Raw genomic sequence first — 13266 nt, 5'->3', positions numbered from 1 at the left:
TCTGCATTTTGGAAGCAAATATTACTGCCCACCCAGGGGGATCCCAAAAGACAGGAGAAAAGAGATCATTAAGGGCAGTTCTGCTCAGTCACCAGGACCTCACCTTTCCCCCTTCTTTTCCTCACGTCAGTGTGACGTTGGTTGTGTATATGTGAAATAATGCAGGACATTATTTCACCATTTCACTCTCTGCACATATATATGAAATAGTAGGCAAGGGAGACAGAGAGAACACGATCTGCCATTTTCTCAACTCAAAGAATTGCATTACAAAGCACAGCACAGTTCACATTATTGTGCCCTGTTCCATCAAACTCCCTCCCCAAGGTGCACATGTATCTCAGACTATTGCAGGGGTTGGCAGCTGCTTCACTGTACTTACTCCTTTTTATTTATTTTTTTTTTTTCATCTTGGGGCTTTTAAAATTGATGGGAGGCTGAAGGCAAGAGCTGATGCATTGTAGATGACAACAAAAGAGGCTCCATAAAATTGCTTTTGGCATCTCGTGTGCGTTCCGTCTACATCTTATAAATTACTGCTGCAGTGCAGCGATAAAAATAGGTTTGTATTTGGAATTGATTACAGTGAGATAAAGCCTTAATAAAATAAAATTAAAAAAAAGTACCAATGCATAAATATTCTGAACACACAGGGGTAATTTGATTTGATAAAATAAAAGTACGGCTCTTAATTTCTCCCTTTTAAACAGAACACACACTCACATCCCGCAGCGCAGAGAAAACTTCAGCAGCTGTTTTGTTCAGGATTCTCAGAAACGGGTCTGTGCCTTCTCGCAGCTCTTCTCTTCAGACATTTTTATGGCCCTCTCTGTATCCCCAGCATTCCCATTGCTGACGCAGGGCAACATTCCCCCTGCAATCCCAGAGTGTTCAGCTCAGGCCACTGTGCTTCGTGCAGAGATAAAAGCTGACTCCTTACCTGTGCCCCTAGAAATTATTCTGGTAACTGGGCTATTGCTGTCCACAGCACATCGGTGCTTTCGCCCTAGCTGGGACTGCAGGATCAGCAGAGGGAGCTGGGATATTGTTTTCAGCAGTTCTAATATAAATGGAAGGCTAATTTTATTTACAGGAGAAAGAGGGAAACAGCGATCCGTGTTTCGGCGTGACCCGGGCCAGGATGCTTTACTCAAGCAAAACGCTGTTTGACTCAGATTAATAAATTAAGGGTGAGCACTGGCTTTGCATCACGACAAAGGCAAACAGTCAACCTTTAAAGCAATGAGAGGCTTAACTGCAGATAACAGTGATGGGGCTGGCAGGGGAATCCAGGGCTGGATCCAGGAGCCGGTGAAACACGGAGCAAAGCACCACATCTGTTTTCCAGCCCAACAGCTGCACAAAACCCTTCGGCCACGTCGCTGCAAGGTGCTGAGCCTCCAACCCCACCAGCACGGCTGGGTGCCCAGCCCTGAGACCCACACCCCGGGTGATGCCAGGCTGTGACCCCTTGCAGCCCCTTGCAGCCCTCTCTCCATGCTGGAAAGCCACTTTTTGGGGGTTGGGGGGCAGGAAGCCGCTGCTCTGGCCCCACCAAGGCCCTGCCAGCGCGGCGGCGGGAGCCGGGGCCGAGCCTTTGATGTGGGATGGACGGGATGTGGCTGCGCCTGCTCCCGCCAGCCGGAGCGTGGAGAGGAAAACCATCGGCAGCAGCGCTCACAATTACCCCTGCGGAGCAGCCTGAGCATTCCTGAGCTCTCAGTAATGTATGATAAGCTGTTACAAGTAAGATGATCCTTAAAAAAAAAAAAAAAAGCAGCACAAAGTGTGTCCCCCCCAAACAACTTCCCCCTGGGAAAAACACGGGTAGGCCGACAGCAGGTTACTTTTAAATTTCATTTATTTATTTTTGTGTACATTTCTCGTAATTTGACTGACATACCATTGCTATAAAGATGCCCTGCTCTTTGAATATTTCATCCAAGACCACTAGTTTCAAGTGTGGTTATGAAAAGTCACGGCAAACATATGACTGGAAAGAGGTGGTTGGTTTTGACTTCCAGGCAGTTGTTTGAAGCATTTCATAGATGCACACAATATTCAGCAGAACACACGCACACACAGTGCTGAGTTTTACACACACACACACACACACACACACACACACACACACATATCTGGAAAACGGTTACAGTGGTTGAAGTTTCAAAAAGGTGTCCTGTCCCCTCTCTCAGCAGCAGTGAAAAACCTTTGGATATCCTGAGAAATAAAACCAAAGTGTAGTAAAGATGATTAACTTATTCCATCAGCAAGGTTTGGTGGTGTTCTGTTTTTTTTTTCCCAAGTCAAATATATTTTCCCAATCTAATTTCTTTTTAAGTGAAGAAGGTGGGGAGAAAGGATCTGGGGCAGTGAAGGTTAAAGAATAGCAGTTCAATTGTTCCAATATCCTTAATCCAGTACAATATGGATCCTAAAAGCATCTCAATGAAACAACAACATGAAGCAGAAGCCCATCAAACATTACACACGTGGTCCTACTGTCAGTCTCCTGTTACTGATCATCCTCAGGAACAGAGCTGAGATGGATGAAGACAACACAGGTCAAGAGAAGGGTTTGAGATGGAGCCAGATGGAGTGGGGGTGAAGGCCAGGTGACCACTGAAGGACTCTAGAGCACAGGGAGGACCCTGAAGTTTGCCTGATGAAATTGCACCTGGCTGGGGACAGGGACAGGAGCTCGGGGTGATGGTCCATCCCAGCACGGGGCAGTGCTGGCTCTGCCCTGCTCCAAACCCTGGGCAAAGCCCCTGGAGACCTTCCCAGCACTGACAGCCCCCTATGTGCCATCTCACAAAGAGCTCAGCACCTCATTTCTTTTAAATAACACTCTCCAAGTTTGCTATCACTGGGCCAACCCACCCTCCCCGAGACGGGGTTTGCGTTAGGACGCGGCAGTTTTGAGTCTCACAAGGAAGGGGTTTCCTCCACGAGGCTAAAAACTGAAAATCACCCATGATGCACTGGATGCCTTCTCATCTGACACCACCTTTGCTGTTCCTGCCACCCATGTGACCCCCAGTGATGCTCCTGAGGAGCCCCAGAGCCGTGAAGGGCCCCGTGCCCTGCGCTCCCTCGCTGCCAGAGGGGTTGTGTGAGGTGACAGGCTCTGAGCAGCGACAAGCACTGCAGAGGAAACGGGGCCAGCAAAGACTTAAGACAACAAAAACAAACACGAAGCAATTAAAAGGAGGACGGGAGATGTGGTCTGATGTACTTCTGCCAAGGAATAAATATTTTTACGTTGCCTTTTTTTTTTTAAAAGCAATTGCATTATGGTTTTTTTTTTAAGCCTCCAAAATGGTGGAGTTACTCCCTGCACCCCCCACACACACACCACATGCACACACACACACACATACACACACTCTCTAATGCACATACTTTTCCAGCTTTGTAGAGCTACTGGATTTACTTTGAGACAAGTTTCTTGTGCATTTTGACAATTTACTTTGAGACAAGTTATTTGCAAGAAGGCAAAGTTCATGCATGGCTTTGACAGCTCCACTTTCTCATAAATGGTTTTTGAAAAGCAGAAAGCAATTGAGGGCCAAAGCTCCATTTAAAGTTCACCTCGGATGCCTGAAAAGCATTTATACCCACATCCTTCTGAGGTCCCTGCTTTATGAACTTCTAATGAATTCCACATTCTGCTACCCAACGTTTCTTATACACAGGGGGAAGAAAAAACAAACCAGAAAACCAATGCAAGCTGTCTGAAAACAGATGCACCACAGCGTCCAGGCTGCCCAGGGAAGGGGTTGAGTCACTGTCCCCAGAGGGATTTAAAAGACATGTAGATGTGGCACTTGGGGACATGGTTTAGTGGTGGCCTTGGCAGTGCTGAGTTTGTGGCCAGACTCGATGATCTTAAAGGTCTTTTCCAACCTAAACGATTCTGTGGTTCTGTGATTCTACTATTCTTTATCAGAAAGGCTGGGGAGGCTTCTGAAGTAGCAGAGCACCTTTCAGAGAGGAGAAAAGGGATAAAAGGAACAAAAAGTGATGGTTTTGAGCCCCCAGTCCTGCTTCTCTCACCCAGGTCACACCCACACAGGATCTCCCCTAGACGTCTCTTGCAGAGCAAGAAGCTGCTCAGTGGTTGCTCCATCATTTCTGTAGGATTTGTGTCCTCCATCCCAGAGCTGACACTTGGCCAGAGGGTGCCTGGGTGACTCCCAGCCCTGCCTCAAAGCAGTCCTGGCCACCTGAGCCCCCCTCTCCAGGGCTGAAGGCAAACTCGACAGAGAAAAGCCTGGTGTGGGACTTGGAAGAACCAAGCACTTCACAAACCAGACTTTAATTTTCAGGTGGAAAATGATTGTTTTCTCAGAATTCCAGTGTGATTTTGGTTAGTGATGTGACACAGAGCATTTCACCAGCTAAACTGAACTCTGGTGTTAGTCAATCCCCTCTCAACTGGTGCACCCAACTGGTGCTTCTCCTACTAAAAACTAAAGTGAGCAGGTTTCTCCAGAAGCCTCCAAGATGTTTAAAATACATTTTTTTTTAAAAAGACTCCTTATCCCCATCCCTAATTCTAGAGCAAACCAGGACGCTAAAAAAAAAATAAAAATCTAAATTGCTACAAATATAATTTGAAATAATAATTAGCCATTACTGCCATCCCAGCTGTTAGGAGATACTACAGGGATTCCATATGGCTCAAGGGCAGGCTGGGAGACACCTTCAGCACCTCTTGGATAGTACCAGAAATGGATAAATAATAAATACTAAGAACATGAGAAAGAAAAATCAGCCTTCCACATGTAAGGAAAAGCAGAGACTTTCACAGTTAGAAAACAAATGATGGTACTGTAAAAAAACATCCCAAAAATGAAGTCAAATAAGGACTTGCATTACAGCAGGTTGGAAAGTCTTCTCCTTTCTAACATGTTCAGAACACACAGGTGCTTTCCCTGTGCCCTCTTCAATACCAGAGACCACTGGGCAGTGGTTGCTTTTCCATTGTGCTCATATTTTGGGTTTTTTTCTAGCCAAAATTATGTAGAAATACCCTTGTTACAAATTTCCCACCATCTCGAGAAAAAGCAGATTTCACACCTCAAGATAGAAACTCTAGAAATTCCATACATTGATGCTAAACATGGATCTTTGCCAATAAAACTGTAATTCCTTAAATTGAAAATTTTGGACGTTTTTAGAGGTTTGGGTTTTTACAAGTTTTACTGCAACTCATTTCCAGCTTACAAGAAACTACATTTAGCAGCTTCCCCCCCGATGTACTGCTATTAAAAAATAAATGCAAAATCCCAACTATCTGGTATGTTGTGACTATTTCCCCTGGCCCAGGGACAACTCTCACCAAGCACAAACTGCTTGAGTCACTATTATGGAGCAAACAAAACAGTGGCCGAGCTCTGGAAATTCACTTTACACACAAATTAAAAAGGGAATATCTGGAGTCAAATCCTGGGTTTGGTGATACTCTGATTTGAACCCCAACCTGCCAGAAGCCCCCCAGAAGGCAAAGTCCATGCTGTGGGTGTTTATATGCAAGACTCATGACTAAATTTGGGCTAAACATGGACGGAGAGCTCTGCAGCTGCACCTGTACATGGGAAAATTTGATCCTGGCTGAGCGGCCACGACAGAGACTGTAATTCATCTTCAAGCACACCTTTTTGGCTCTCACGAGGCACTTAATCTACATCTCTCCACTCTGGCTGTGTAAATCAAGGACACCTGGCCCTTCCTGGCTTTTCACAGCATCCATCCTGAAAAAAAACCCCACAGGACTGAGCTGAGAAACACTGAAGGCTTTTGGATATTGTTCCAGGACACTCCGAGATGGCTGAATGTTCTTTCCTAGAGGGAAAAAACCCGAGACGTGGCAGACCCCGATACCTCCATCACACAACCTCTGGGGAAGCTGTCTCTCTGTGTGTTTTTGGAGGCCATGGACATTCCTGCAGCCAGGCTGCTCCTTCCAGCCCTCAGACATTGGCCCCCTCTCCCTGCAGCACTTATCTCCATCCACCTTCTGGCACTGTTTGATGGGTCACAGCCTTTTGGAAAGACCATGGTCTGCTCTCTTATTTTCTCAAAAGTAATAATTATCTGGGGTAAAACCAGACTGAATCTGAGCTGGCCTGAATTATTCCTGTAAGATAAACCAAACAGAAACTTTCCTGATCGGTTCAATAACGCTTGGGGTGTGTTTAGTCTTCATTCAAGAATTACACCATTCCGAGTTTCCTGGATTTAGCTAAGCCCAAAAGCGAAAGTAACAGATCAAAATACCCTGAAATAAAACTTCTAGGAAGGGTTTTCAGGTCTGGCTAAAGCCGTGTAGCTCTGGAAATCGCCGAAAGGCGTCTGATCTTTTGAGATTTCCATCCCTACTTCCAGAGCATTTAAGGCGCTTCCAAGCTCTTCCCAGCTTATCCTCGCGGTACCTCACAGCCCCAGCTGGACTCCTGCCCCATCATTTAGAGAAAACCAAGAGCCTTTCGAGGAAGGAAAGGCGGCCCATCCCGGCTGCTGGCAGGGATGAGCCGCCCTGGAGCGACGCTGCCGCAGCTCCGGAGCTGCTCCGCTTTCCCACAGGGATTTTTAACGGAATGGCAGCGAAGCACGAAGGGAGAAGCTCTTGCTTCAGCTGGATACCTGCGGGGTAGCGAGTTCCTGGTTTGTGGCTTCCCCTCAAGCAGGGACTGGAGAGCACAGGCAGCTCCTTCCTCTCCCAAAGCCGAGCTGGCTGGAGGCCCCTTTCCCTTCCCTTCGCTCTGACCAACCGCCGAGAAAAGAGGCTGCCAGTAAAACCCCCGACAGTAAAACATAAGCCATGAAGGTGACTGAGACTGAGTCAGGTGTGGATGGAGGCAAAGGGCTTTGGAGCAACCCAGGGGGGCACTAAAGGAGGCCACGTCATGAACATCCTGCAGCCCCAAGTGCTCCCGCTGGAACGGCACTGCCGGCTGCGCAGGCCCCTCAAGGATTCACTCGTCCTGGTGGCCTGGAAATTAGATATTTCCAGCATTAGGCTTGTCAGAGACCACCTTAAAATGTTTAGCCATTTCTCTCTCAGCTCCAGAGGCCTCTCCTGTGCTTTTCCCATGGTTTAAGTGGGAGCTCAGCAGGGGAAGCAGCGACGCACGAGGCCGCGCAGCAGCAGCATGTCTTGGTTCACTTGGAGTTTTTTTCCCTGTGGGTTTCTTTTTGTGTTTTAGATTTTGCTTCCCTTGCTGGAGTTGGGGATGCAGTGACAACCTGGGACTTGTGAGCAAACTCACTGCCCCCAGATCTGAGCCTGAAGGAGTACATGGGGAGAGAAGGGCTGCTCTCAGCAGGCTGTGCACTCGATGGAATCTGTGGCTGTGTCCTGCCCTCTCTTTTTGCTCCTGACTTTCCCCTGGCAGGGTGGATTGGCACAGCTGCCTATCAGAGGACTCATTTTGTCCCTATGCCATTAAATCCATCACTAAATTTACTGCACTCTTTTAGACTCCTCGTCATTTATACAGCACATGGGCCTTTGTGTCCAGACTGGCACCACCAGCTCCTGGCTGTGTCTATATGCATCTGCAAACACCTAAAAACTGAGATTCAATGAGCTTTTTCTGGCCCTGTTTACTAACAAAATCCACTGTTTCCATGGTGTGGGGTTATGTGAAGGAGCAGTGTCCTTTCAACCTGTCACTGCCCAGAAAGCATCTCCTCCAGCCACGGTCCGGGAGAGAGAATCTCCCAGCACTGCCAGAGCACACGTCAAATTTCATATTCTCCATCTGCTCCAGTAAAGGCTGAGCTGAAATATTAATTAGGAGATCTGATCCCTTCTCACCAGAAACAATCTGGATTTTATAGCCCAGGCAGAGGCCAGCAAGGCAGACAAAGCTCTGGGATACATCCTTTGCTGCTGGTTAACGGCTTTCAAGGAAACAAGGAACCTGGCGGGAGGACACAGACTGTAAAACATGTGGACATCTGGTCTGCTCTGTCCACCCTCCATCTCACCCCCCACCTCCTCAGTGCATGTTCAGAGCAGAGAGAGGCGACTCCTCTAACATAAACAGCCATAACATGGCAATAAAGATTAATGAGTAAAACTTGCCATTTTATGTATAATCCGTGGGGATTTACAATCATTAATCTTTATTAGTGTGTAATAACTGTTTAGACATTAAGGACAGATTCTCAGCTGGACAAAACTGGCCTTATTCCAGCCAAGCCAATGGAGCAATGCCAGTTTACACCCTCCGAGCTCTAAATGAGACTCATCCCATCTGTAGGAATCATATCACTAACAGTATTTCCCCAACAGCAGGGGCAGAGCAGTGAAGGCAACTATTTGTCTTTCCCTGTATCTGAAAAAGAGAGCTGCATGTGTCCAGGAAGCTCAACAATAGACATGTCAATAAACATGAGGAAATTCAATGAAAAAGCAACAGCAACAAAAGGAACCCCAAGGAGCAGGGAAGTGCATGATTTTTGAGGCAAGACTATAAGATCTGGTTTGGCAGGAGAGTAACTAAGAGGGATGTAGCAATCTTTGGCATGTGGAAGAGTGAAAGCACCAAGACGGGCTCCCAGAGTTCCTCTAAGAGGAACAAGATGGAAGAGAGAAAAAAAAAAAAAAAAGAGCATCTTGGCTGGCTTTTCTGAGAGAGGAGTTTGGGGGTTGTTTTTAATAAAAAAGAGGTCTATTAAACAAGGGAGCTGGTGGGAACCTTGTCTGAACTACATCAGACCAGCCACTAAAGCAATGCTGTGTTGGCCGAGCGGGATTTCCTCTTCCAGAATGTCCAGGGAAGAAGGGAAATGTGCAGGTACACACTTGGCTGGTAGCAAGCATGGAGAAATCCCAGCTAAGGCTGTGCGTGCTGGGGTCTGCCCTCAGCACCAGGCACTGCTCCCTGCCTGGGCAAAGGGTCTGGCAGCCCCTTCCCACCAAGGAGCAGCAGCACTGACCCAACAGCACGTGTTGATGAACAGGGAGATCAACTGCAAATCTTTCTTGAGAGCTTCTTCTGAGTAGTGACCCATCAACTGTCTCCTCCATCACACAGGGGAGGCCACCTGCCTCCAGAAATGTGTTCCACCTCTTCAACAAGTCAGAGCTGCCTCCTTCCTCACCAGTAAACCTGACACGAGCCAGGGAAAACACAGAAATACAGTACAGAGATATCTGTGTAAGGGTTTGTACACCTGGAAAAAACTCCAGAAGAGATGGGCATTGCACCCACTGCAGCAGCATGTACCTGGTGTTTAAAAACAGTAACCAAAAAATGCCCTCTTTCAGATTTAAGGGGCCAGTGGGCTCTTGGAGACCCAGAAAACAGCTTTCCTGCCAGTGACACTTTAGAGCTGTAGCAATGGCAAGGCCTCAAACATTCAGGAGATTGCAGGAACATCAAGAGCTGTAAGGTGGGGGGAAAGAAGAGGATGAATATCATGCCCAGTGATACCCAGGGATGGGCTGTGCCTCTTTCCTGCAGCCCAATAGCCTGTGGCAGAGAGACCCTCCCTGCCCTGCAAAAGGCTCCCTGTGCTGGAATCCATCCACGGCTGGTCCAAGTCACAGCTCAGTACTGAGCTCCAGCAGCTTTGATCCCCTCCCTGCTCCCTGGTGGAGTTTGGGTTCTTTCAGGTTTATGGCATGAGACCTGTGTCTTTAAAAATCCCAGTTCAGGGCAATCCAACAGGCTGCCCACAGTCCTGTGCTGTGTGAACACAAAAGAGCTTTCTGAAGAACAGCTTTAAGCCTCAACCCCTTGGCTGTTCAGGGGTTGGGACAGGCTTAATGTCCCAGCAACCATATCTGTCCAAGGCAAGGCTGTGCTTGTTACAGCCAAGCAAAGATCTGGGCAGTGACCAAAGGCTTTTCATCTCCACAGAGGTTACAATCGACTCAAAGGGAGAAGAGTCTGACTTTCATCCTGCAGCCCAGTGTTTTTGCAGAGCTTTTAAGCACACAGGAGTCTCTGGCTCTCCTCCCTGAGCCGAGGCCACCAGCTCAGGCTTCCCTCTAAGAAATGCCTGGGTCAGGCCAAGCTTTGTGTCCACACATGCCACGAGGGATGCATGGACAGACCAACAGCCTCTGCATTCTCCCCTCCACAGTGGTGATCCCTCAGATCACTGTTTTCATCCTCACACGGATCCACACTTACTCTGGGCTGACGCAAACGACTTTTAAAGGAACAAAGTCATGGAGAATGAGCAGGGAAGGGAAGTGATTTGTTGCCTGCCCTATTGAAATGTCATTAAAACAAAAGGATTAGAGGGCCCAAGCACTGTAAGAGCAAAAAGCATAAAAGCAAGCACTCAGCATGCAGTGTGGAGGCATGTAGGAATCCTTTTAGAGGGTTACTAGCTGCAGACAACACTGACATTAATTTTCTATTGGAAAACGCTGGTGACATTAATATCTGCTATTAATACTGAACTTTGACAGTATCTCATAAATTCAACCTGTCAATTACAATGGCACTGAAATAAAGGTGCTCTGAGGTCAAGGAGATGCGGTGTCCAAATGAGACTTATATTCCAGGAGAAAAGCGGCAAAAACAATCTTTAACAAAAGCATCAGATCCATATGTAGGAAAACCAAAGGGTGGTTTTAAATGTCATGTTTTTCAAAGCGAGAATTGATGCTGGAACCACGTCTATAAACTGGCTGGCTGGACTTTTAGCTGCAGCTGAGGACAATCAATCAAAACAGCTCTGCGACTCTGAGAAAGTGAGAGAGAGAAAACACACACACAGACACACCATGGAATATGAGAGGGCAGATTACGAGCCATGCGAGGCCTCTTAAAATTACACTGCGAAGTAAAACATCCTCGTGTTTCATCCGCCACAAAACGCAACCTGAAAGGTTCCCCTCGGCACGGAGGGGGATGTGGAACCTCCTCCCCAAAGTCTGCATGACCTGTGAGCTGCACCCCAATCCCTGCAAGCCCTCTTAGAGCCCCCGCCGAGGGGCACAAGGGTTGATAAACTCCCGTGAGCAAAGCTCTCCTATCTCTTCCCGTTTTCGGGTTCACAGCCACCCCCGTGGGCAGTGCCAGCCAGGCCGTGCCGGTGGCAGTGCCAGCCCAGGCACTGGCGGTGTCTGTGTGCGCCTTCCAAAGCGTTGGCGTGCCCCCAGCACCAGAGGTGCCACCTTTGGGGAACCCCTGCTCTTAAATTCTGCCCTCCCCATCAGCCCTTCCAAGGGATCGCTTCCCAAAATACGCTCAGACTGTTCCGGAAGCCCAGCCCGCACCAGCGGGGTCTGGAGCTGCTAAACTGGGAGAGCAAGAGTTGGACCCCAGGCTGAGTTATCTCCTGCACAATGAACACTGCAGAGCAAGGCTAGTTTCTAGCTGGGGTTTGACTCTGAGAGGCTGTGCCAAAGCGATGGATGGGGATGGGAAGCGTGTGGAGGGGCAGGAGGCACAGGCAGTGCCCTTCACAGGGCTGGGAGAAGGAGGCCAAGGCCCTCCTGGCCAGGGGAGGCAGCTGGGCGGGTGTGGCTCAGTCCAACAGCGTTAAGCTGGAGCAGCCTCGCTCCAGCCCCACAACACCTCACAGTGCACAGTCCCCCCCTCTCTGGACAGTAACTGTGTGACCCAAAGGCTGAGTGATCTGTGTCTCCCTTCCCACCCCAGCAGCCCCTGTTCTCCTGCCCTTGGCTGGCAGCTTTTCTCCAACAGCAACGAGCCCCTGGTAGGGGTGGGCTGTGGTGTCCCTGCATGGTTTCCAGGCTGCAGCTCCCACAGGACACACCTGCAGCCCATGCCAGAGCCCAGTGCTCCTGCTACCTTCAGCATCCCAGTCAGAGCTGGACACAGCCCAAACCACGTGCCAGCACGGGCTCCTGGGGAGCACCAGCACTCCCAAAGTGTGGGCAAGCACGGAGGGATTGCTGCCCACACAGTGCCAAGGGCCCTAGAAACCAACTCTAAAGTATCCCATTTTTCACAGGTGTCATGCCATGCATCCTGTGATCCTGTCCCATCTGGAGAAGGAGAGAGGAACTCCCTTTTAGGCCCAAAGCAGCTCATCCCCAGCCCAAGGGAGCCTCGGGCACTGCAACGCTGCTGGGCCCACGGGCAGGCGGGCACTGACCACGCAGCCCCCTCCTCACCTTTGTGCAACTCATCTGACAACCTCCTTCCCTCTGGGGCCTTTGTCCCAGACACCATCCCAGCGATTCCCACTCCAGACCCCATAACCTGCCCACTGTGAGGCCCTGGGACATGGGGCAGGGGCTGTCCCAGCTGGGGGCTGGCAGTGCCCCCCAGGCTGGGCTCGGAGCGCGGTGTCCAGAGAAGGGGAACCAGGACCTCCCTTTCTTACACCTCACACTCTGTGAGAGCAGCTCGAGCAGCTGCAAGTCTTGCTTATAAATTCCTTTTACGATGCACATTAAATATTTTCCACAACAGAGACACTTCTCCTCTTCTTCCTCTTTTCCTCTGACACCTTTTCCCCCAGCGAAGCCCTACGACTGCTGCTTGCTGTGGCCTCATTTAGCATCATCATCGTCACCACGCACTCATCCTCATATAAAACAGAAATCTATTCCATCAAGCACTTAACATAAATATTAAAATAATGGAAGGGACAAAATATAAATCTACATACAACTTCATGACTACCATAGCACCTATTACCATGACAAAGCAAATTCTGGTTCACGGGGAAGGGAAGGGGGATGAGGAGCAAGTTAGGAAGAGGGACTTCGACTGTCATTAAATATGTAAATCACTCTTTTAAATTCTTTTTTTTTTTGTTGTTTTGTTTTTGTTTTAAGGTTACCAACCTTATTAAAATTCATTTCACTAACCAGCTCGTTCTATGTCACTATGGATACCAAAGAACCCTTTAAAAAACTTCGGCGAGGTGGGGGTTTCTCAGAATAAAAAAACAAAACAAAACAAAAACACGGCGACTTTCTGTTGGTGCTTCCATGACAAGTCCTGCCACGCGCCCCTCCCCTGCACCCACCAGTCCACAGAAGGGCAATTCATTTACAAGTCCAGTTCTCAGTCTCCCAGGATGAGCTTGACAAAAGAGGCGACGTCTGTCTCTTTGGATTCGTGCAGGGTGAAGAAAGGATGTTGCTGGGAAAGAAAAGAGAGAGAAAACAGCAAAGTTTATTATTCACGACACTGAGGACTGAACCAAAAACCTTTTCAGACAACCCTCTAGACAGTGAAAAAGGGTTTGGCATCAGCACCATAATATTGGGCTTTCCACGTTTGCAGCTGAGGCAAGTCGGGGAGCCCCAGG

At 48.6% G+C, this 13266-nt stretch overlaps 1 protein-coding gene across 1 annotated transcript in view; it reads right to left on the bottom strand.

Moving 5' to 3' along the window:
* Positions 1-1843: 1843 nt before the first annotated feature.
* Positions 1844-13266, bottom strand: part of MAP2K6 (mitogen-activated protein kinase kinase 6) — a 53298-nt gene continuing 41875 nt past the window's right edge. Inside the window, exon 12 of the mRNA XM_064676131.1 lies at positions 1844-13097. Within this exon, the coding sequence (XP_064532201.1) occupies positions 13020-13097 (78 nt within the window). The 3' untranslated portion in view covers positions 1844-13019. The remainder of the gene's footprint in view (positions 13098-13266) is intronic.

This window comes from Pseudopipra pipra, chromosome 19 (genome assembly GCF_036250125.1).
Source record: "Pseudopipra pipra isolate bDixPip1 chromosome 19, bDixPip1.hap1, whole genome shotgun sequence".
Lineage (NCBI taxonomy): Eukaryota > Metazoa > Chordata > Aves > Passeriformes > Pipridae > Pseudopipra > Pseudopipra pipra.
This window is presented reverse-complemented; position numbering and strand designations above follow the sequence as displayed.